The 25,743-nt window shown below is 44.3% G+C and overlaps 1 protein-coding gene across 1 annotated transcript in view; it reads right to left on the bottom strand.

Annotated features, from left to right (window-relative positions):
- amph (amphiphysin) overlaps positions 1 to 25,743 on the bottom strand; it is a 424,563-nt gene that overhangs the window by 180,546 nt on the left and 218,274 nt on the right. The window contains exon 13 of the mRNA XM_034182651.1: positions 13,253 to 13,279. Within this exon, the coding sequence (XP_034038542.1) occupies positions 13,253 to 13,279 (27 nt within the window). The remainder of the gene's footprint in view (positions 1 to 13,252; positions 13,280 to 25,743) is intronic.

Raw genomic sequence — 25,743 nt, 5'->3', positions numbered from 1 at the left:
TGCCCCAACCATCAAAAGTCCCAACTTCACCAGACTATGAATTCTTCAAACTATACGTGGAATAACCATGGAATTGATCAGCTGGTCTCTCAAAGCTATTGACACCATCTTTTCAACAAGGAAATCAGGGCTGGGGGACCCAGATGGAACTTATCCTGCAGGCTATGTTCTCAATGCCTGGGAGAAGTGGCGCGTCACGTGCTTGGCACCACTTTCCGTGGAAGACGTTGAGGATTTATTCTCATTTGCTTTTGTGGCAGGAGGGCTTTTGCTGCTTGGATTTGGCGCTGCCCCAACCTACTGGAAAATTGGCAAGACGGCTGCTACCAAAACCATAACCCCACGCCTGTCCATCATGATTAATGAGGGGAGCAAGGCGGTACAATCTCAGACTGCGTTAACTCTTGAAGTTAAATGCAAATTGGAAATCATCTCGGAGCAAATGTCTGCCTCGCAACGGAATTGATGTTGGAGACCAGTGAATATTCACAACTGGATCTGGACATTTAAAGAGAGGCCGTATTGGAACTCTGTGCTTCTCTGCCTAACCCAAACATAGCAGCCTTATCAGCTACTGAAGGTTAAAATGCCCCATTTGTTTTCCTCCAGAAGGATTTCAACGGCCTGGCTCTTCATTTGCCCTCCCCTACAGTCTGCAGTCGTCAAGGCCATTCCTGACTCTACACATATACGGACAGAGACTGATATGAACTGCACACCTGATGCACGCTCCCCCACCCCTGCCCCCTTGTGTTTCTGTCCCCACCCCGGCCTCCGCTCTGCTACTCCCCTGAGCTTGGCTGCATGGTGGAAATGCTGCTGCAGCCCCCACCCACTCATTGCCTCAATTTGGATGACGGACTGTTTCAAAGCTTAGTATACATAAACAAATCAAATGTAGATGTGCAGTTGTTTTAATTCTGATGTGTGCCATTATTACATTCAAATAGTAATAACTGTGGATTAATTGCTGTATTTTTGTCTGAGGTAATCGGGTGTGAAGATGAATTGTCCTTTTTGGGATCAATAAAGTTGTTTGAATCTTGAATCTTAAAGGAGACCTGCATTGAAATAAATGTGGTCAGATTTCAGAAAAGAAATAGCTGATATGTATTTATAAGACCCTTGTGAATGCAGTAAAGTAAATCTGTAAGCCCAAATTTGTAATTCAGCGGAGAAATATTCGTTTAAAAATGGCAAATTTGCAGCTAACATTGCCCTCTGTGAAAAGTTTGTACATCCGGATCATTTCCATGACGTCGGTGACAAGACGACGCGTTCCCGCCTTCAGTCCGATCCCGCATTGAAAGTGATTTTATCTCTTAGTAATGTTACTGTTATACATATCCTGGTTTCAACATCCAAAAGTAAGCTGCAATGAATGTGAGATACAGCTCTGCTTGCTCAGATCCGGGGATCAGATCAGCGGCGGCATCGACAGCGGGCGACATTATTCCCCGACGCCTCGCTCTCACTGCCCCTGATGCGCTTACCAAGTGCATGCGCTCGTTAAATTCCGCCACGGCACTCACTCCCCCGTGTCTGCTGTGCAGCCAGCACCACCTCTCTGTCTACTGAATGGAGTTGCAGCCAACTTGGCACAAGTCCAGAGACTTCGCTCGCTGTTTTAATGCAGTGCGCGCGGTGACACCTGTTGCTCGCAAGGACAGACTTCTTGCTGCAAAATCCGCAGCGCCACACGTCTCGGTAATCGGAGCCGCAGAGCTCCGTGGCCGCTGAGAGAGGTTTATATATTTTTAATGACTTGAATTCTTTGCGGGTCTCGCCTCCGTAGCCCGCGATGGTACACCGGAGGTGAAAGACAGTAGATTTTCAATGCGACACCACTCAATCAAACGGGTGTATGAAAAAGTCCACAAAAATAATTTTCAAGCACAAATAAAAGAAATGTGTACTCACCAAGTGTACCGTAAGACAATATGAAGTTTTAAAAAGTAGATCCTTCCGTATAAGACAAGAAAAAGGTGCAGATGCAAACTGACGTAAATCCACAAATTACAGTTGGCGCGCACAATGCATGCTGGGAGAGGGTCTTGTCCCTGACGTCTCGGCAGCGTCCATGATGACAGGGACAATTTGCGGAGGGCTAAATGTTAGCTGTAAATTTGTCATTTTCAAATGAAGATTTCTCCGTTGAATGACAGATCTGGGCTTGCAGATTTACTTTACTACATTCAGAAGGATCTTATGTGTAAATATAAGTCATTTTTTGGTCCAAAGATCTGACTGCATTTATTTCAATGCAGGTCTACTTTAAGATTTGGAACCCATTTTTGTTATGATTAACAACACACATTACATTTGCACAAGACTGAGCTGCTGATCGGAAAAACTGATATAATATGATATACTAAGGTTACCTTATAAAGTATTTATCTTTTTAATTTATTTTTTACATCTTTAACTTAAACACCAACTATATATGCCTTGTTTGTCTCAACATTCTGTTACGTGCTGGGGAAATGTGCCGAAGAGGGGAGGGTGGGATGGGATTGTCTTGGTTCCAACTGTTATATTGCACAATAATGCTTTGTCGTCTTTGTTAAAACAATAAAAAGATATTTAAAAAAGAAACTTGGTTTAACAACTGGCTTTCTTTAAAATCTTCGCTGATTTTGCTCAAGACGATGTGGACGCTATGACAATGAAAGATTGATCTGATGCAGTTCAGTTATGCACGCTTCCACACCTTGTGCTTGAGGCACGCTCACGCCAGAGATGCTTGTGCTTTTGCTTGTTTTAACAAACAACTTGGTTGCTTTAAAATATTTGCTGAACTTGCTTGAGACGATGTGGATGCTATGACAATGAAAAATCTGATCTGATATAATAATCCGAACAGTAATAGGTAGTCTAAATTTTCGGGGGCCACGAGAAAACTGCAAGTAAAGCCAAAACATGACGTACGCAGGCATGAGTTAATGGGGCTTCCCTGTACTTGGTCAGGACCCTTTCAGTCCATGGTGATGTCAAAGTCACTTCACTGTGGACAGTGACGCTGGTGTTGCAGCAGTTTCCAGTTCATGGCAGGCCTGAGCCTTGGTGGTTCCTGGGTTGTTCCTGAACATCCTAACCAATTTCTTCTCATCTGATGGTGATAGTTTGGGTCATCTTCCAGAACTTTGCAAAGTGGTGACAAATCTTACTAACTTGTACATACATTCAATTGTTTGAACTGATGATCTTGGAATATGCAGTTGCTTAGAAATGGCTGCAAGAGACATTCCCAACTTCTGGGAATACACAGTTTTCCTTCATTCTAGATAAAACAGTGAGATTCTGTGGAGCCATTCAAGTCCAGATTAAAGACTCATCTGCTCTCCCTGTCATATGGTTAGGAAACATGTGGACCTAAGGAATTATGCTTCCCCTTTTTTTAAATTGTGGAGCAGGTCTTAGCCTCACTATATCTAAATTCTGTCAGGGTGGGTGGCTGCCCGGCACCAGGAGCGGCTGGACCCACAAAGCAGACTCCGAGACTTGGTTTTGGCATGTGAGAAATCATGGTCTTTATTCCAGGCTCTGGTTTGGTACACAGGTGGTCAGTCAGTGGAGCACGGGCACAAAAGGGGTCAAGCAAAAACACAGTGATATTCTGGCAGGTATATATTTGAATAAATGTACCAAAAAAAAAAAAAAACTTCATGAAGAGGAGAAGAACAGGAGGAGCCCTCTTCTTCTTCTATGGTGTTTAACGACGACTGGCATCCTTATTGGTGCACTGCTGCCACCTTCTGCATCAGTCTGTTCCAGCACCAGTGCCATCGACTAAAACTCAACCTGCGATTGACTAGATTGTTCCACTCTCACAGCATTTATATTGATCTGAATTTTACTATCCCAGAAGTAGTTGAGCTGATTAATATAACAATTAAATGTTTTGATGTGAGGACTGTAATACCACAGGTAAACAGTTTTGACTATTTGGTGTACTGCAGTAAACTGCACCTCATTTACAAGGTTTTATGGACATGACTATTGTGCTGTATCTCCATCAATCATATATATATATATATAGTGGAGGACACAGATAACCAAAAAATGTACTTGATAACTGAAAAGTTATCTTTGATAAAGATAAAACAATAAACCACCCTATCGGAAGTTACAGATAACTGATAAATTCCAGCATTGTCTCTGGTACACTTGCAACTACTAACAAGCTGATTTTGAGTTCTGGTAGCTTCTGGTAGCATCAAAAGCGACAACAGACCCAAACAATGAGTCAGCACTTCTGTCTTTGAACATCTTGCCCCCTGCTGCAAGCTCCTGTTTACTACATGGCTTCCAGCGCAGAAGCAAGCTGAGAGTAGCCACAAAGCTCAGCTCTCTACCCAATCACAATGCTCCGGTCAGGCAGAGGTCTTGGAAAATAAACAATGCTGAGTTATGGTTTGGTGTATAAATAAAATGAATACTGATAGAATAACTCCATTAATGTCAATTCTGTCATTTGTACAAAGTTAAAATATAACATATATCTTTTAATGTTGAAGTTAGGGTTAGAAGTTTTGAAGTTTTGTAACAAATAGACAGATCGCAAAGGATTCTGGGTAAAATGTGCCTCCGCTAACACTGATTTGGTTGAGTCATTCATTATGTAAACCAACACGTTAATGTGACGTGTGTCCTGTGTTGGTGTTTACAGATAAATGTGCTTTTGTAAAATATTCCATTTTTTTATTTGTAAAAACAGGCATTTAAAAAAAAAAAGCCAAGTTGTAATTAGATAACCGTCTGATATAACCAGTGTCAAAAATAAATAGAACACTGCCATAATCTACTGGTGCCAGATGTTTAGTACATAAGATGGGTTTACACTGTGTGAGTTTTGGCCCTTTTTCAGCTGATTTTTCATTCGTGCGAGAATTTTTTGGGTTTCAGGTTAATCGCGCGTCCTGCATAGTTTAGTATATATGGAGTAATGATCTGCATTTAACATCTCACGACCACCTCCTGATCGGCGATCATATGGTCAGATGAAAATCAAACCTGTCTGATATTCTGGTCGGCCGTCGTGAGGGTATCCCGCTGCTGAAGAGGTACAAGTATCCAGCCTCTAGCACTGTGCCTGTGCAAACACCACAGACCTGTCTTGTAATGTTTTTTTTTTTTAACTTTGATGTCTCCCATCGAGAGTTTTGGAAAAAATAAGAAATGTAAATTCAATTTGAAAAAAAAAGCTTCTGTTTATGTTTAGCTTCTGGAAACACGAGTCCGACGTGTGGTTTTTGAACATACAATGTGTGTGAGAACATAAATCGTGTGCTCTGAACTTTTACACCGTGCGGTTCTGTGGCACAGTTTGAGCTGGAACCAAGTACAGTGATTGAAAATATCAGCCCAGCTTCAGTTTGAATACTGCCATGAACACTACTGGCAAGTAGATGGCAGTAGAGACCGTAAAAACTTGATTCCAGATAATCCGTGTCTGCTACATTTAAGATGCGTGGAATTGAATAAATGCAAACACAATAACAACGTCTATAAACCCAGAGAATATATTCACAACAGTTTTAGGCACTAGAGTTTAATGCTGTTGTCTGTGTGGAGCCTGATCAGAGGGTCTCAAATGCATTTCTCCTGTCGTGAATGTACTGAGATTACCCTATCACCCATAATGCACCTGGACACAGCATGTCCACATTAAAACCTTAAAAATTAGCACATTACTTTAAAACTAAAACATATATCTGATATTTTCACTTTATAAAACTTCAGACATGACATTAATTTAAATAACTTGTCCAAAATTAATTTGGTTAAAATCTGAACCATAAGTTAAAAATGTATGCCTCTGGATGACTTGGGTGATATTGCCAGTGTATCAGTATGGTATTAAAAGAAATACTTTTTTTTTTAGGTGACCAGTTCTCCTTTGCCTGCAGAGGATAGAGCAGTTTCTTCTAGAAGCAGCTCTCCTTTTTTGCAGAGGGTAGAACTACACATCTGCTACGAAACATTTAACAGGTAGGTGCTCAACTGATTTTAAATTTTATAAATGTTTGTAGCTGTTCAGCTTTATTTACCATGTTATTGGTCTAAAAATTATTGGACAAAATTTATCGCAAGATAATTAGTCCAATAATGGTTTTAAAGTTATCTAAAAAGATTATCCGATAATGAAAACATTATCTTCGATAATTATCGGCTATCGGATTATCGGAACTGTGCCCACCACTATATATATATATATATATATATATATATTTTTTTTTTTTTTTTTTTTTTTTCACATCTCACACACACACACACACACACACACACACACACACACACACACACACACACACACACACACACACACACACACACACACACACAGGCCACTTTATTAGGTACACTTGTTCAATTGCTTGTTAACACTAATTGCTAATCAGCAACTCAATGCAATTAGGGATCTAGATGTGGTGAAGACAACTTCTTGAAGTTCAAACTGAGCATTAGAATGGGGAAGAAAGGGGATTCTCCCACTGTTTACGGTTGCCATGGTGTTCAGCCCGTTGTGCGCAACACCTGTCATGTTCTGATCTTTCTTATGTTCGTCTGTGATGTGGGTCATTTGTTGGATAAACTTTATCTTGTTGCTCCGGGTGTAGCTGCACTTGGTTCTCTGCCAAGCGGTATTTGACAGCTGTCATGCAAGGGGCCCCGCCCCCTCATGCATCTTGTGTTTAAGTCTTCCGGGGTTTTTATGTCTCTTATTTCTCCTTACAGTGACTGGATTTTGTTTTCTACCACGTTAGTTTATTCATGTTCAGGTTTTATTTTCTCAGACTGTTTGTGTAGATTGTTTTTTATGCACTCATTGGTTTCCTTCCACATGCGCCCTTTGTTCCGGTCATTATTCTCAGCTGCATGTAATTTGGTTTTGGCTTTATAAGCTACACCCTTGTGTGTGTTAGTTGCCAGTAGTTTAGATGTTTCATTCACAGGCTGTCCTCCACACATCCTGTGTCAGCTGTTAGTAAGTAATTCACACTGTCCTTTTTGACAGTTGATTGTAGTCATTTGTTTGTCACTTTGTTAGTCTTTTCAACCACTTGCAGTTTGGCTTTCAGAAGAGTTTTGTTTTCATCCTCATTGTCTCCCTTTTTGACAGTAGTCTTGAGTTGCTTATTATGGGGTTAGAGGACACTGAAGAAGTATTGAGTGTGTTTTTGCTCTCTCTCTCTCTCTCTGGTTTTTCAATATGGCGGATACGGCTGGTTGCTCTAATTTGGGGGCTCCTGCTTTCAAACGCCGACGATTAAAACCAGAGATTTTTAAAACGGACGATGGCAAAGTCATAGTGGAGGACGAACTTTTAAATTTTCTTGCTGTGAAAATCAAAACTTTAAGCCAGGAAGAAATTGTGCTGTTGGCTACAAACACTTTTGACTCGGAAGCGATTGAAGCCTCCAAGAAAGTTCTCTTTGAAGTCTGTCCGGGGATGCAGCGATGCATTGCGCACAAAGGACAAAACAGAGAAGCTAACAACATAAAACTCTGCCTCAAAGTTTTAAATGAACGGGGGGAGGATATCCCCAGATTTGTGTCTCACTATTTGGATGAGCTGCCGCCGGTGACATTCTCGAGCCTAGATGTTTCCTATTTGCTTCGGAGAATGGAGCAGCTATGTGCGGAAGTGGGAGCTCTGAAACACATCACCCAGCTTCAGACGGGTGTTTGTGAAACTGTTCGTGCTGAAACGGCGGAGATCAACAGGCGAGTGACAGTATTGGAGTGCCGATCTGCTAACCTGACAACAAGTGCTGCTGCGGTGTTTGTTCCGGGGCCTGACAAGGCCTCTCGCCGTGACCTGGGGAGTGTGATGGAGCCGTCGCTGCTGGGGGTGAGAGGAGGCGATACGCAGCACGTGCTGGGAGCCGCGGACCTGAAGGCGACGGGAGACACAGCACGTGCGATGGAGCCGTTGACGTCGCCGTCGGGTGTGAGAAGTGGTGATGTGCTGCATGAGGACCTACATCAAGGCGCCGTTGGCTTCGCGGACCTGAATGCAACAGGTGACGTAGTGCGCTGTACCGCACCGGTGCAGTGTGATGGAGATGAGTCTATTGCCGTGAATGTAGCTGTGAGGAGCCATGCTGCTGGATCAGTGGCTTCCAGTGGATCCCCGCAATGGAGTACCATTGTGAAAAAGGGTAAGCCGGTTTCGGTCCGGCCAAAAACAAAGGCTGCTGTCTCTACAGCTCTGGATGGGCACGCTTCCACTTCTGTGGTGCGTAAAAGACCTGGCCCTGCGTCCATAGTCGGCACTGGAAGTGTCAGTACCATCAAAACTGTGAAGAGTAAAATAGTGAATGTGTTTGCGACAAAATTTTCCTCAGACCTTGATGCAGACACACTTGCTGAGTACCTTAAATGTAAACTGAACAGAATTGTCACCTGTCAGAAAATTGACAATGCACATAGCAGCAGGGTTAGCTCTTTTAAAGTCACTGCTGAATGAAACGATGTTGGTGAAATGTATAACCCTGATCTCTGGCCTGAAGGAACTCTGATAAGGCGTTATTATGAGCCATGCAAAGTGCCCACTGCGGTCAGTGACAGCTAGTCGTTATGGAAACGTCAATTCGGGTGATATCCTACAACTGCCGTGGCCTACGGCTAGGGCAGAGTGATGGAGATAAAGCTTGGCGTTCTGCTGTGGACAGTCTACTGGCAGAATGTGACATTTTATGTTTGCAAGAGACTTTTACTGCTAAACAAGATTTGGATAAATTAAACACTCTTGATCCAAATTTTCTTGGAGTGGGAGAGTCAACAACTGACCTCAGCAAAGCTATTGTCAGAGGCAGAATCTCTGGGGGGGTGGCTGTTCTCTGGGACAAAAAGCTTGATGTTGTGATAAAGCCAGTAAAGCTTGATGTGGACTGGTGTATTGGTTTACAATATATTCACAAATGTAATAACTTTATTGTTTTAAATGTTTATACTCCATATGAGTCCAGTGAAAATGAGGTTGAGTATCTGAATAGACTGGCCTTTATTAATGCTTTTATTCAAGATAATAGCAGCTGCAGTGTATATGTGGTTGGGGATATGAACTCTGATATCTCTGACAGCAGTTCACTATTTGCTCATCATCTGACCTGCTTCTGTGATGATAATAACTTCACTCTATCAAGTAAAGTATTGTTGCCTATAGACAGTTATACATACATAAGTGAAGCGTGGCACACTACATCATGGCTTGATCATTGTTTCAGTACAGCTGATGGTCATGCTGCCATTGAGAAAATGGATATTAAATATGGGGTAGCGCTAACAGATCACATACCTTCACTATTAATGTTGCAGAATTGCCATCTATAATTACCAACATTGATAATGTTAGAGGTAATGTGTCTACTAAAATAGACTGGTCAACTCTTTCTGACGAGGACTTGGTAACATATCAAACACACACAGTACAATACCTGAATAATATTCATCTCCCCAAAGAAGCCATTTTGTGTAAAGATGTTCAATGTCAAAATGAAGAACACAAGAATGACCTATGTGCCATGTATGATGCTGTAGTGGCTGCTCTGTATGAAGCTGGAAAACCGCTTGCTAAAAACAAGAGAATCAGGGAAAATAAAGTAAGACCTGGGTGGCATGAACATGTGGCCCCATATCATGCTGAAGCCCGGGAAACATATAAGCTGTGGGTCCTGGCTGGGAGACCTAGGCAGGACCCAGAGCTTGAGAGTAAAAAGCTGGCTAATGCCAGATATAAGTACGCTGTTCGTTTTATCTCTAGAAATGAGCAAGCCATGAGGGCCGACTCTATGGCTAGTAAAATGATGGGTAACAGTATTACTGACTTTTGGAAAGAGGTGCGGTCCCTCAATAACTGTAAATCTTCCCTTCCTTGTACTGTTGAAGGAGTTTCTGGTGAAGATAATATTGCTGAACTATGGAGAAAACATTTTAGTTCTCTTTTTAACTGTTTACAATATGACCCGTATGTGGAGGATTCTGTGACCCATGATGAATCAATGACAATCCTGACACACGAGGTGTATGAGACTATACAGAAATTACCCAACAGTAAAGCATGTGGCATGGACTTCATAAGTGCGGAACACCTGAAACACGGCAGTCAGAGGCTTTCCCTTCTTCTAGCACTCAATTTTACTGGACTGTGGATACATGGCATATTGCCAGATCGTATGCTATCCATTCTGCTTGTACCGGTCATTAAGGACAAAACTGGAAAGGTTGGCTGTCTGGACAATTATCGACCTATTGCGCTGGCCAGTATACTGTCAAAGGTGATGGAAAGAATTCTCCTTGACAGAGTGAATGTATATATCTCTTCCCTTGACAATCAGTTTGGGTTCAAGCCAAAGCATGGCACAGATATGTGTATTTATGCTTTAAAAGAAATAGTGAACTTGTATAAATCTAAAAATTCAACTGTTTTAATGTGTTTCATAGATGCTTCCAAGGCATTTGATCGCGTGAATCACAAAAAGCTATTTATTAAATTAAAGCAAGGAGGGGTGCCTGGATACATTGTGAGGGTACTTGCCTATTGGTATGCACACCAGAAAATGCACATCAAGTGGGGGGGGTAGTATATCTGACCCTTTTACTGTGACCAATGGAGTTAGGCAGGGTGGCATTTTGTCCCCTGTTTTATTTAATCTGTATATGGACGAGCTGTCTAGACGCTTGAATGACTGTACCACAGGTTGTATGATTGGTGGTGTACTAGTCAATCATCTTATGTATGCAGATGACCTTGTGACCTTTAGTCCAAGTAGTGCTGGGCTGCAACAGCTTCTTAATGTATGTTCTGACTATGGTTTGCAATTTGACATAAAGTATAATTCCAGCAAAAGCGCTGTTCTAATATGTAGAACTAAACAGGATAAAAGTCTCAAATTTCCTGTGTTCAGACTGTCTAATAATCCTCTTGATGTCTGCAAAAAGATAAAATACCTAGGGCACTGTATTACAGATGATATGAATGATGATGATGACATATACAGACAGTGTTGTAAGTTATATGCGCAGGCAAACACTATAGCCCGTAAATTTACATTTTGCTCCACTCAAGTTAAAGTGGTTTTGTTCAAGGCACACTGCACACCTCTGGTCTTCTTACAAAAAGTCCAGCATGCAGAGATTACAAGTAGCATACAACGATGCTTTAAGAATTTTATTTAGGGTTCCCAGAGGAGGGAGTGCGAGCCAGTTGTTTGTGTCTGTAGGAGTAAGCACACTTCATGCACTTTTAAGAAATTGAATGCACAAGTTTATACAACGCCTGGATGATTCTTCCAATAATATCATGGTGGCACTCTCAAATCCAACTGTGAGTAGCGCAAGGTATACATCCAGGCTGAGAGCGCACTGGATAAAATGTCTGTATATATTTTAATTATTTTATTTTGTTCTTTTTTATGTTGTTTCTGTTTGATTGTCCTGGTCTGTCTTGATGTGTTTGTTTTTTTTTGGGGGGGGGGGGGGGGGGGGGGGGTTTGTACTATCAGTATTATGTGGATTTGGACAAGTGTCTGGCAAATAAACAGAATTGAAATTGAATTTATCCTCCAGTTTGCTTTTTGACCTCAGTCATTGGGTTTGAGATTTTTGGTGAACATTTTTGTCTTTTGGAGTCTGTCCTGGTTTTTTTTTCTAGGTTTTGGATGTTTCTTGGATTTGATGTTCACTATTATTCTGGAGTTCATTAAATAACTGTATATTTGCCATCACCTCTTGTGTCTTTTGGCTACCTGCATTTGGGGTCCAAACCTGCCTTCTTTGGGGACTAAACCATGACAGTTGGTTTGGAACCAAGATTTTGCTGGTTTACTAGTGTGCTTAGGGTCATTGTCTTGTTGAAACACCCATTTCAAGGGCATGTCCTCTTCAGCATAAGGCAACATGACCTCTTCAAGTATTTGACATATCCAAACTGATCCATGATACCTGGTATGTGATATATAGGCCCAACACCATAGTAGGAGAAACATACCCATATCATGATGCTTGCACCAACATGCTTCACTGTCTTCACTGTGAACTGTGGCTTGAATTCAGAGTTTGGGGGTCGTCTCACAAACTGTCTGCGGCCCTTGGACCCAAAAAGAACAATTTTACTCTCATCAGTCCACAAAATATTCCTCCATTTCTCTTTAGGCCAGTTGATGTGTTCTTTGGCAAATTGTAACCTCTTCTGCACGTCTTTTATTTAACAGAGGGACTTTGCGGGGGATTCTTGCAAATAAATTAGCTTCACACAGGCATCTTCTAACTGTCACAGCACTTACAGGTAACTCCAGACTGTCTTTGATCATCCTGGAGCTGATCAATGGGGCAACTGGGCCTTGGGGCAACTGTTTGTTGTGATTTGGCGCTATATAAAAAAAATTGATTGATTGATTGATTGATTGATCCTTTGCCATTCTGGTTATTCTTCTATCCATTTTGATGGTTGTTGTCCATTTTCTTCCACGCGTCTCTGGTTTTTTTTTGTCCATTTTAAAGCACTGGAGATCATTGTAGATGAACAGACTATAATTTTTTGCACCTGCGTATAAGTTTTCCCCTCTCCAATCAACTTTTTAATCAAACTACGCTGTTCTTCTGAACAATGTCTTGAACGTCCCATTTTCCTCAGGCTTTCAAAGAGAAAAGCATGTTCAACAGGTGCTGGCTTCATCCTTAAATAGGGGACACCTGATTCACACCTGTTTGTTCCAAAAAATTGACGAACTCACTGACTGAATGCCACACTACTATTATTGTGAACACCCCCGTTTCTTTTTTTTACTAATAGCCCAATTTCTTAGCCTTAAGAGTGTGCATATCATGAATGCTTGGTCTTGGTGGATTTGTGAGAATCTACTGAATCTACTGGTACCTTGTTTCCCATGTAACAATAAGAAATATACTCAAAACCTGGATTAATCTTTTTAGTCACACAGCACTACTATTATTCTGAACACTACTGTATGTGTAACATATATATTATACCCATGAAAATGATATACATTATACCCATGTAAATGATAGGTGTAAATTTAAAATGATCTCAGTCTGTTTGAAAATCATGTAAATGTAGTTAGTGAATGATCTGCAATTCTGTGCTGTCATGTGCTTGGAAAATCTATTTTTTGCTGCTATTTGATTTGTGACTTCATAATTATTTCCTTTTGTGAAATGTCAAGACAATAAAAACATACTTGACTTTTTGACTTGGGTTTTCTCACAAGGTTGTGAATTTACTCACCGACCACATGTCCCAGGGTACAGCAGTCTACAGGGGGAAGCGTGCAGATGGTTAATATGGTGAAAAGTAAATATGGTCATTTCAGAGATTTTATATGTAAACAGTCATGTGACATGAGGGCTACATAAAGTGAACAAGGCTGCATGCAAATGTATCACTGTAATCGATCACTACGAGAAAAGCAGTTTGTTTTGTTAACACTAAAAGTAACAAGACATTTCAAAAATATGAGCTAATGGCCCAGTCACACGGCACACGAGGATTCCTGAACGAAGGGAAAAAGTAAAAAAAGTCACAATTCGTTGAGAAAAGGTGGACGAAAGAGCTTTTATCAGCCTGCAAAGCAAGAGCACAAAAGGGACGAAAGAGGAACTAAACAAAACCGAAGCTAACGATCTCTACGCTTTAAATGAAACAAGCCTGGAGCCACAGCTGGAGCAGTGTGTGTCTGCATCTCTGAGTTCCAGGACTCGGCGCTGGGATGGAGCTCATAGTGCCTGAGTCCTGAAGAAATTGCAAACCGAAGCTGTGGAGATCTGTGGGCACATCGGTGGGTCCACCTGCTTTGGTTCCACATCTAGAACAAAACAGGGATCATCTCCTTCATCACCAGAATCCTCACTGTCTGTCGACGAAGTCAAATTAAACAATAACGTTACAAAAACTAAACAAATGATTAAAAACGTCAAGAACGACAGCAAAATGAAACAGACGAATTGAGGTTTTCGTTGCCCTTCGTTCAAATTTTTCAACAGTTTAAAAATCTTGACAAAGCGCCAGCTGCAGGAACGAAGCTGCGCAAAGGTTAAACGATGCCAACAAAAGTCAATGAAAGTCCAGATTTCTTGTTTTGTCAGGGCTTCGTTGCCCTTCGTTAAGTGCCATGTGACTGGGCCATAATCTTTACTTTGAGTTTCCTAAGTACAGTAGAAATATGCACACTGTATGACAGGTTGTTATCTATCCATCCATCAGAATAAATTTAGGATTTATATTTATAGCCAATGAACCAAATCCCTAGGAAGACAGACAGCTCATAAGATTTTCAAATGAAAAATAAATATTTTACAAACATGACATATTGTTGTGTGTTGGGGGGGTGTGGCTGGACATTTTGGTGTTCTTTTCTTTTCTTTGCTCTCCAGGTGGTATGAAAACTGATTTGTCTGTGGAGAAGGTGCTGGCTGAAGAGTCCTTCACCTTCATCAACGTTATGTGCAGCACCTGTGGATGGTGCTCACATGCAACCTTAAAGACTTTCAGCTGAAGCAGATAATTAGATGGCGTTCTGCATTTAAGCCATGTGTGATTCAAGCAGAATTGCCGGGAACTCGACCTTGTGGTGTTCGTTTGTGAGACGCTGACGACCGCGCCTGGGTTTGACATCGTGCCTGTGAAAGAAGAAGGGTGAGGGACACATGCTGTCAGCACACATCAGAGGTGAATAATTGTTTGACTAATTGTTGATAGTAACTTGGTATTTTGTTACGCAGTATATTTGAATTGTGATGAGAATTGTGCAGCTCGCTTCTCACTGCCGTGGCGTGCGGACAACTGATCCTCCACCTGTTGTGAGAAGCTGCTCATTTACATAAAGCTTAAATACAGACCTGAATGTGTTGCTGATAGTGTGTGCCTTTTGAAGGATATTGCTTGTAACTGCTGACTTACCTCACCTCTTCTATCCTTCGCAGAGAGTCGGTTTGTCGTATCCACCTGGGGAGTGTTTGGCGGTAAAAGTGAGTCCAGAAGCGCCGGGCCTCGATCCTTTTGGGCGCTGGAGAGCGTGCCAGCCTTCACTCCACCAGACTGACGCTGTTTTAGTTTGTACACGTTGTTATGCACCAAAGGGTGGAAGAAATAAATTGTTTTGTTATTGGAACCGCTTTCTGGTTATTTTAGTGCTGGGTTCCGTCAGACGCAGGTCCGCTCCTCAACCCGCGTCGACACATAACAGTAGTTCCCGGCCATTCCAAAATGGACCCAGCGGCAGAGGCGGTTCCTTTCGCCGAAAGAGTTCAAGAACACTTGGAGAAAATATGGGAGCAATTACAGCATCTCGCAAACCAAATTAAACAAACAGACGCCCGTGTTACGGAGCTTGCAGCGCAAGCCGTTCCGCTTCCTGCTGCTCCAGCTGCGGCACCATCGATACCGGTGCAGATAACTCCGTCACCCAGAGATTCGGCGTCCGAACCGATTATTTGTCATCCGGAGCCTTATGCGGGAGACGTTGAAGCCTGTGCTTCGTTTTTGATGCAATGTTCTCTGGTTTTTGCTCAGCGACCGGCTTCCTTCTCTTCTGATGGGAGCCGTGTTTCATATGTGACAAATTTGCTCCGAGGTGACGCCTTAGCTTGGGTCACAGCGTTGTGGAGTAACAACTCGCCATTGTTAGGATCCTTTAAGGATTTCTCCCGGGAGTTCCGACTGGTTTTTGACCATCCGGTGAAAACGAATACCGTTGCCCAACGGTTGCTGAATCTCAGGCAGGAGAGGCGGAGTGCGGCGGAGTATTCCGTGGACTTCCGGATTTTTTCTGCTCAGTCAGGTTGGAACGCCGCAGCTTTACGAGGAGTGTTTGTAGATGGGTTAAATGAGTCATTAAAAGACGAGCTGGCAGTCCGTGACAAGCCAAACGATTTAGATGAGCTAATATCATTGGTGATTCGTCTAGATGATCGGATGAAGGAGCGTGGACTCGAGAGAGGGCGGCCATCAGAGCGGGTTTTTTCGTCTCGGGGCTTTCCCCGACACAGATCTGGGCCGCCTCTTCTTCGCCCCACTGAGGCTCCTCCAACGGGACCTCTGGCTCCTCTTGCAGACGAGCCCATGCAGCTCGGACGAGCAGAGACCACTGTATTGCCCCGACATATAAGCGTCAAGAAAAATAATGGTGACGTATCTCCAGGTGTTCTGGGACAGGCGAAATAACACACACACACACACACAAAAAAAAAAAAAAAAACCTGTATGGGCTAATGTTTTGTTTCTTTGAATAGGGGTTATAATTTGTTTGGGGAGTCAGAGGCGTGTCTGGTGGAGTGAACGTTAGGCGGTTAGAAGCCCGTCTGGGCTCACTTGATCGTTATTTTTTTATGTGTATTTAGGTATTTTCTGTTTGGGTTTTGGGGTCGTTTTGTTTTGTTGTTTTTTATTTCCCTACATCCCTAACCCCAACCTCACTTGCACCAAGACCGTTCGTCTTGTGGGTTGTGGGGTGGTGCAGGTTGGTCACGCTGAGCGTTCTCAGAAGACCTCTGCACCTAGGGGGGGGGGGTTGTTAGGGGCGTTTTTCTTGGTTTGGTTAGGGCCGGTTCCACTCCAGCTTCAGTGAGCCTTTGTACCGTTCGTCATTGGTGTTGCTGGGGTGTGGTGCAGCGGGAACATACCTCAGTCAGAGGGGTGGGCCGATCTGTTGCCGTTCGCCATTTCGGTAGTTCCACCCCTCCCGAGAGGCTGGGGTATGGTCGAGTTGGGGCACTGGACGTATTTCCGGTTTTCCGCTGCGCCTTGGGGTTGGGGCTGGGTTAGTTTTTCCTGTTCCCTTCCCCGGCTTAATGTTTTGTGCCGTTCGCCAAAATTGAGCCGCCGAGGGGCTCTGGGAGGGACCTGGGGTCTTTCGGGGTGCCGGGGAAGGTAACAGGGTTTAACGGTTGTTTTATTTGCCCCCGGGGTTGTTTAGGGTAGTCCTCCGGGGGTTGGACTTTGATTTTGTTTTGTTTCCTTCCGGGTTCCACCTCCAGGGTTGATGGGACGGTGCTCTGGGGGGGAATTGGCTTGTGGGGCCGACTGGCCAAGTGTGGCCGGGTCTGGGGTTCCGGGGTTGTGGGGAGGGTGCCTCCTGGGGTTTGATGGTACGGTCCTCTGGGGGGCGCCGTTTGCTCCATGTGTACCTGGGGACCTTTGTGGGATTCCGGTTCTGGCTATTCCTCCTGGAACTGGCAGTAAAGGCCTTCTGGGGGGTGTTGGGCTCTGCAAGTTGTTCTGGGGGGGTTGTTTGTTATTTTTCTTTTATGCATTTATGTTTGTATTGTGTTTGTGGCGCTGTGTTGGGTTTTTGCATTTGGGAATTTTTCTTTTCTTCCCGGGGTTGGATGGGACGGTCCCCTGGGGAGGTTTTGGGTGGGTTTTATGTTTTTTCTTGTATGTTGGATTGTATTAGGGACTGTTTTGGGGTTTTTGTTGATGCCAGCCGGCCTTCCAGCTACGGTGCCCTGTCCTGCTGTCTCTGGTGGGCCTTGGGAGCGTCATGCTGTCTGCTTCCTGACAAGGACCCCGGAGGGAGGTGCTGTTCTCGGACCTGGTCTGTTCGGTCGCCGGGAGGCTTCCCGTTAAAGGGGGGGTACTGTTGTGTGTTGGGGGGGGTGTGGCTGGATATTTTGGTGTTCTTTTCTTTTCTTTGCTCTCCAGGTGGTATGAAAACTGATTTGTCTGTGGAGAAGGTGCTGGCTGAAGAGTCCTTCACCTTCATCAACGTTATGTGCAGCACCTGTGGATGGTGCTCACATGCAACCTTAAAGACTTTCAGCTGAAGCAGATAATTAGATGGCGTTCTGCATTTAAGCCATGTGTGATTCAAGCAGAATTGCCGGGAACTCGACCTTGTGGTGTTCGTTTGTGAGACGCTGAGGACCGCGCCTGGGTTTGACATCGTGCCTGTGAAGGAAGAAGGGTGAGGGACACATGCTGTCAGCACACATCAGAGGTGAATAATTGTTTGACTAATTGTTGATAGTAACTTGGTATTTTGTTACGCAGTATATTTGAATTGTGATGAGAATTGTGCAGCTCGCTTCTCACTGCCGTGGCGTGCGGACAACTGATCCTCCACCTGTTGTGAGAAGCTGCTCATTTACATAAAGCTTAAATACAGACCTGAATGTGTTGCTGATAGTGTGTGCCTTTTGAAGGATATTGCTTGTAACTGCTGACTTACCTCACCTCTTCTATCCTTCGCAGAGAGTCGGTTTGTCATATCCACCTGGGGGGTGTTTGGCGGTAAAAGTGAGTCCAGAAGCGCCGGGCCTCGATCCTTTTGGGCGCGTGCCAGCCTTCACTCCACCAGACTGACGCTGTTTTAGTTTGTACACGTTGTTATGCACCAAAGGGTGGAAGAAATAAATTTTGTTATTTTAGCGCTGGGTTCCGTCAGACGCAGGTCCGCTCCTCAACCCGCGTCGACACATAACACATATTGACTTATTTTCTTCACAAGCTTTTCTGATAAACACAACATATTTTCTAGCAAAGTAAAACCTAAAGATTAACAGTGAGATCCTCAACAATGATTCTTCTGGGATACTGTTACCATGTTCAACTAATTCTATTTGACCGTTTCATTGTTTTCAAATCGTAATACAGTGGTCCCTCGCTATAACACGGTTCACCTTTCCCGGCCTCACAGTTTCATGGATTTTTTTAGTCCAATTTAGCATGATTTTTTTTTTTTTTTTTTTACAGCGCATTGTGTTCTGTGTCCTCATCAAGCAGGCCGGTCGCGGCACCACGAAAGGAGAGTATGCGCATTGTGTTCTGTGTGTCTGTTTAGAAAAATCTTCTCGCCCAGAAGAAAAAAGAGCACCAACAACTACCTATAACTGTGTTCTTCACTCGGAAAAAGACACCTGCACCGAGGTGTGACTCAGTGGAAAAAGGCGCGACAGCGGAGCGGTGCCAGGATGAAGAGGCGCGATCAGAGGCACTGTGAAATACTTGTCAGTCACTATTAATAATTTCTTATGTGTCCAACCTCGTAGGTTGATTGTTAAAGTTAAATTTGTTAGTTCTAAAAGCCCTCATGATTATTTATAGGAAAACGTTCTATTTTTATTTCTCAAAAAAATGTTTGGGCCTGAAAACAAGTTAGTCTTATTTTTCTACTAAGGTTTGAACTTTGAGAGTGTTTACACACAAGAGAAAAGTGAGAAAATGTTAATGCCTGTTTGAGAAAAGTGTATAAAGTGTGTAGTGAGGGGTTTTACAACCTTAAAATGTCTATAATAATAACGCTGACTACTTCGCGGATTTCGCCTATTGCGGGCTATTTTTAGAACGTAACTCCAGCGATAAACAAGGGACCACTGTGCTAGATAGATAGATAGATAAATACTAGAAATTCGGCTGTCCAGCAGCAACACATCCACGCATAAACACGTTAAAATACATAGTTAACTTAAAAATCACTAGCAAATAAAATGCAAATGTTCAGGCCAAGCCGTTCTAAATTCTTATAGCAGAGGGGACAAAAGACCTCTTATAATGTTCTGTTCTGCAGCGCAGGGAAAGGAGCCTGTTGCTGCTGTTGCTACTCTGAGCAGACAGTTATGCAAGGAATGCCTGGTGTTACACAGGATGCCCTGCATTAGAGTCCTCATCCTCCTCTCCAGCACAGCACCCATAGAGTCTGCCCTCCTCTCTCACCAGATATATACTATATTGTGTTCTGAACATTATTCAATTAAATTTTATTTATTTAGTGCCATCTCACGACAAAGTCGCCTCAAGGCGCTTCACACAACACACACTTCATAGCAGCACAAAGTGAATTGAAATCAAAAATGGCACAGTAAAAAGGTAAAACATAGTAAAATAAAAAGAAATTACAAAATAAACATAAAAACCTAAATTAACGATAAGACAGTCTAAAAAGTTAGTTTCTTCCTAAATGACAACTGTATGGAGGGATAAATTTTGTTGTAACTTCTTAGTTTAAGATGTTTAAAGCCATAAAATTCTGTATAATTAGGGGTGTGGTCACTTTGACAGCTGCTCTGACAACTGTAGCGTATTTAGGTCAGTGTCCACTGGATGTGGCTGCTAGCTGTTGTATTGTTGTTGTGCATGTTTATTTTAAGTATTTTATTACAAATGTCTAGAATGATCTCTTCTTGTGGTGAAATGTCCAAATGCATTATGAAAAATAGCTCTGCTGACATTTTCACGCCAAGTGAAACTCTCATCTTTTTTAATAGGGTGAGAAGTTCGGTCATCAGTGGGGAGCTCGGAGTATAGCCAGCATTCTCGTTGAAAGGAGCCAGCTAAGGTGGTTCGGGCATCTGGTAAGGATGCCCCCTGGGCGCCTCCCTAGGGAGGTGTTCCAGGCACATCCATCTGGGAGGAGACCCCAGGACCCAGGACTAGGTGGACAGATTATATCTCCACACTGGACTGGGAATGCCTCGGGATCCCCCAGTCAGAGGTTCAAGGTTCTGTGGTCAATGTGGCATGGGAAAGGGAAGTGTCATGGTTTGAGTTTGTCTAGTTATCTGTTTTTATTTCTTTTCTCTGGTCTGTTATTTTTTTTTTTATATTATTGGTTTTTGCATGTTTAATCTCTTGCCGGGTTTTTCTGCTTGCGTCTGTCTGTCTTTATCTCTCTTGCCTGTCTCTTGGTTCTTGGTAGTGGGTGTTTCCTTCTCTCTGGCCATGCCCTTGTTCTGGTGCTTTCCATGCAGATGGTGAAAGTGGCCTTGGAGGAGTGCCGCCACTGGTTGGAGGGGGCACAGATGCCGTTCACAAAAACTATCTACGAACTGTTAAGCATCTCAACTCTTGTTAGGCTAGGTGGGCTATCTTTTTCAGCCATTTTGATTTCGTTCTCTCGTACTGGCAGGGCTCTAAAAATGGGAAACCAGATCCGTTATCTCGCCAGGGCAATCCGGTGGACACTCTGTCTGATCCAGGTACCATCTTACTAGCATCATGTTTTATCTCAGCATTAATCTGGGAAATTGACTCCAAGGTCCAGTCTGCCGAAGGGGATGCTCCTGTTCCTCCGGGATGTCCTGCGGATAAATTGTTTGTTCTAGGCACTCTCAGGGGGGATGTGATCAGATGGGCTCATGACAGCCGTTTCTCCTGCCACCCAGGTATTAAGAAGACCATGTTTGTAATACAGTAAAAATTTTGTTAGCCAGGTTTCTCTAAGGATGTTACGGAACATATCAAAGCCTGTCAAACTTGTGCTATGCATAAATCTTCTGTCCTCCTGCAGATTATCTAGTGCCGTTGCCTGTGCCCAATCATCCCTGGACATATATTACTGTAGATTTTGACACTGGTCTGCTGCCCTCTAAGGGCAATACTGCTGTTCTCATGGTTGTTGATCAGTTGTCTAAAATGGTTCATTTTATTCCCCTACCTAAATTGCCTTCTGCTACAGAAACCAACGAGGTGATGTTAACACGTCTTTAAGATTCATGGATTTCTGCAGAATATAGTGTCCAACTGGGGTCCTTAGTATGTCTCCAATTTTTGGAGGGAAGTCTGCCGTCTTCTTGGGGTCACTGCCAGTCTCATGTCGGCCATCCACAGGCCAATGGACAATCTGAGAGACTTAACCAGGAACTGGAAAAGGGACTCCGTATACTTGCCTCACACCACCCAGCCACATGGTCCTCTCAGTTATCTTGCATAGAACTTGCACATAACCATCTACTATCAGCTTCGACCAGATATTCACCATTTCATGTTGTTTTTGGTCATCAACCCCCTTTTCTTCCTTCCTCAGATTCCACCTCATCTGCCCCGTCAGCATTTAGTCTCATTCTCTGCTGCTGACAAACCTGGGAGCGGCCAAGAAGAGCAATGCTTCGTTTATCTCAATCCTACAAGTCAGCAGCGGACCAAAAACGTACTCCTGCACCTCTGTATGCCCCTGGTCAGAAGGTTTGACTCTCGACTCACCATCTTACACTGAAAGGACTGCCCAAAAAGCGAGCTACCTGTTGTTCCCTTCCCGGTGTTGAAGATTGTTAATCCTGTGTCTGTTCATCTCCGTCTTCCTAGGTCAATGTGCATCCATCCTACATTTCATGTCAGCCATGTTAAACCAGTCAGAACCAGCCCTTCAAATCCCTCCGGCCATTCCACTGCCTCTTGCCCAGTGTGTGGATGGTGGCCCAGTGTTTTCTGTGCAGCGGTTCCTGGCCTATCACCACCGTGGATGTGGCTTTCAATATCTCATGGACTGGGAAGGCTATGGCCCGAGGAGCAGTCATGGATTCCCTCCCACTTTGTTTTGGACCTTGCCCTGATTCATGAGTTTCATGCCTCTCAACCTGATTTGCCTGAGCCATCCGGTGTTGGCAGTAGGGGGGGTACTGTCAGGGTTTGAATTTGTCTAGTTATCTGTTTTTCTTTTTTTTTTCTCTGGTCTGTTTGTTATTTTTCTTATTTCATCGGTTTTTGCATGTTTATTCTCTTGCAGAGTTTTTCTGCTTGGGTCTGTCTGTCTCTGCCTCTCTTGGTTGTTGGTAGTAGGTGGTTCCAAAAACAAAACAAGTTTATTTCCCGTCTGTGCAATAATTGTGTACAACATAAATGTGCGGTTTGTCTGGCGAGGTGAAGGACGGCGTGCTCTCCAGTGCCCAAATGGATCGAAGCCCGACACTTCTGGACCCAGACTCACCGCCGAACACCCCCCAGGTGGATACGACAAACTGACTCTGTGAAGGATGGAAAAGGTGAGGTAAGTCAATCAATCAATCAATCAATTTTTTTATATAGCGCCAAATCACAACAAACAGTTGCCCCAAGGCGCAAGTCAACAGCTACAACAAATATCCTTCAAAGGCACACACTATCAGCAACACATTCAGGTCTGAATTTAAGCTTTATGTAAATGAGCAGCTTCTCACAACAGGTGGAGGATCATCAGTCCGTACGCCACGGCAGTGAGAAGCAAACTGCACAATTCTCATCAATGTTCAAATATACTGCGTAACAAAATACCAAATTACTGTTAACACTTATTCAATCATCACCTCTGATGTGTGCTGACAGCATGTGTCCCTCACCCGTCCTCCTTCACAGGCACGATGTGTCAAACCCAGGCGCGGTCCTCAGCGTCTCACAAACGAACGTCACAAGGTCGAGTTCCCGGCAATTCTGCTTGAACCACTCATGGCTTAAATGCAGAACGCCATCTCATTATCTGCTTCAGCTGAAAGTCTTTAAGTTTACACGTGAGCATCATCCACAGGTGCAGCTAATAATGCTGATGAGGGTGAAGGACTCTTCTGCCAGCACCGTCTCCACAGACAAAAAACCAGTTTGCATACCACCTGGAGAGCAAAGAAAAGAAAACAACACCAAAATGTCCAGCCAAACCCCCAACACACAACAGTACCCCCCCATCAACGGGAAGCCTCCCGGCGACCGAACAGACCAGGCCCGAGAACAGCACCTCCCTCCGGGGTCCTCGTCAGGAAGCAGATGGCGCAACGCTCCCAAGGTCCACCGCAGACAGCAGGACAGGGCACCGCGGCTGGAAGGCCGGCTGGCATCAACAAAAAACCCCAAAAGTCCCATACACAACCCAACACACAAGAAAAAACACAAAACCCACCCAAACCCTCCCCAGGAGACCGTCCCATCCAACCCCGGGAAGAAAAGAAAAACACCCAAATCCAAAAACCCAACATAGCCCCAACAACACAATACCAACATAAATTCACAAAGAAAAATAACAAACAACCCCCCCAGAACGATTTGCAGAGCCCAACACCCCCCAGAAGACCTTTACCGCCAGTTCCAGGAGTAACAGCCAAAGCCGGAATCCCACAGAGGTCCCCAGGTATTCATGGAGCAACAGCGCCCCCCAGAGGACCGTACCATCAACCCCAGGAGGCACCCTCCCCACAACCCAGGAACCCCAGACCCGGCCACACTTGGCTAGTTGGCCACACAAGCCAATTCCCCCCCAGAGGACCGTCCCATCAACCCTGGAGGTGGAACCTGGAAGGAAACATAAAAAACACAAAATCCAACCCCCGGCGGACTTCATTAAACCACCCCGGGGGCAAATAAAACAACCGGCAAACCCTGTTACCCCCCCCAGCACACCGAAAGACCCCAGATCACTCCCAGAGCCTATCGTCACCTCAATTTTGGCGAACGGCACAAAACTACCAAGCTGGGGAAGGAAACAGGAAAAACTAACCCAGTCCCATCCCCTAAGCGCAGCGGAAAACCGGAAATACGTCCGGTGCCCCAAACCGACCATACCACCAGCCCATCGGGAGGGGTGGAACTACCGAAATGGCGAACGGCAACAGATCGGCCCACCACTCCGACTGAGGTACGTTCCCGCTGCACCACACCCCGGTAACACCAATGACGAACGGTCAAAGGCCCACCGGAGCTGGAGTGAAACCGAGGATCAACCAAACACAAAAAAACGCCCCTGACAACCCCCCCCTAGGTGCAGAGGTTTTCTGACAAACGCTCAGCATAACCAACCTGCACCACCCCACAACCCAAAAGACAAACGGTCTTAGAGCATGTGAGGTTGGGGTTAGGGAAACAGGGAAATTAAAACAACAAAACAAAACGACCCAATCCTCAAACAAAAATTACCTAACTTCAAATAATGATTACCTGAGTCCAGCCGAGCTCTGAACCGCCAGTCGTTCACTCCACCAGAACCGCCTCTAAATCCCCAAACAATTTATAACCCCTTACATGAAAACAAAAAACAGCCCAAATAACTAAACAACCAAAGATCTGCCCCTTTTTTTGTGTGTGTCCATTATTATGCCTGTCTAAGAACACCTGGAGATACGTCATTGTTCTCTTTCTTGACACTTATGTGACCGGGGCAACATGGCGGCTTCAGCTCGTCCGAGCTGCATGGGGTCATCCGCAAGAGGAGCCAGAGGTCCCGTCGGAGGAGTCTCAGTGGGGCGAAGAAGAGGCAGCCCTGATCTGTGTCAGGGAAAGCCCCGAGACGAAAACACCCGCTCTGATGTCCGCCCTCTCTCGCGTCCACGCTCCTTTATCCGATCATCTAGATGAATAGCCAAAGATATCAGCTCATCTGAATCTTTTGGTTCGTCATGGACTGCTAGCTCGTCTTTTAATGAATCGTTCAAACCATCCACAAACACTCCTCTCAAAGCTGCGGCATTCCAACCGGACTGAGCAGAAAAAATTCGGAAATCCACGGAATAATCCGCCGCACTCCGCCTCCCCTTGGGTGACGGAGTTATCTGCACCGGTATTGATAGTGCCGCACCTGGAGCAGCAGGAAGCAGAACGGCTTGCGCTGCAAGCTCCGTAATGCGAGCATCTGTTTGTTTAATTTGATTTGCGAGAGGCCGTAATTGCTCCCATATCTTCTCCAAGTATTCTTGAACTTTTTCAGCAAAAGGAACCGCTTCTGCCGCTGGGTCCATTTTGGAATGGCTGGGAACTATTGTTGTGTGCAGACGCGAGTTGAGGAGCGGACCAGCGTCTGACTGAACCCAGCGCTAAAATAACCAGAAAGCGGTTCCAAAAACAAAACAAGTTTTATTTCCCGTCTGTGCAATAATTGTGTACAACATAAATGTGCGGTTTGTCTGGCGAGGTGAAGGACGGCGCGCTCTCCAGCGCCCAAATGGATCGAAGCCCGACGCTTCTGGACCCAGACTCACCGCCAAACACCCTCCAGGTGGATACGACAAACTGACTCTGTGAAGGATGGAAAAGGTGAGGTAAGTCAACAG

Source organism: Thalassophryne amazonica, chromosome 12, assembly GCF_902500255.1.
Source record: "Thalassophryne amazonica chromosome 12, fThaAma1.1, whole genome shotgun sequence".
In the NCBI taxonomy this organism is placed as follows: Eukaryota; Metazoa; Chordata; class Actinopteri; order Batrachoidiformes; family Batrachoididae; genus Thalassophryne; species Thalassophryne amazonica.
This window is presented reverse-complemented; position numbering and strand designations above follow the sequence as displayed.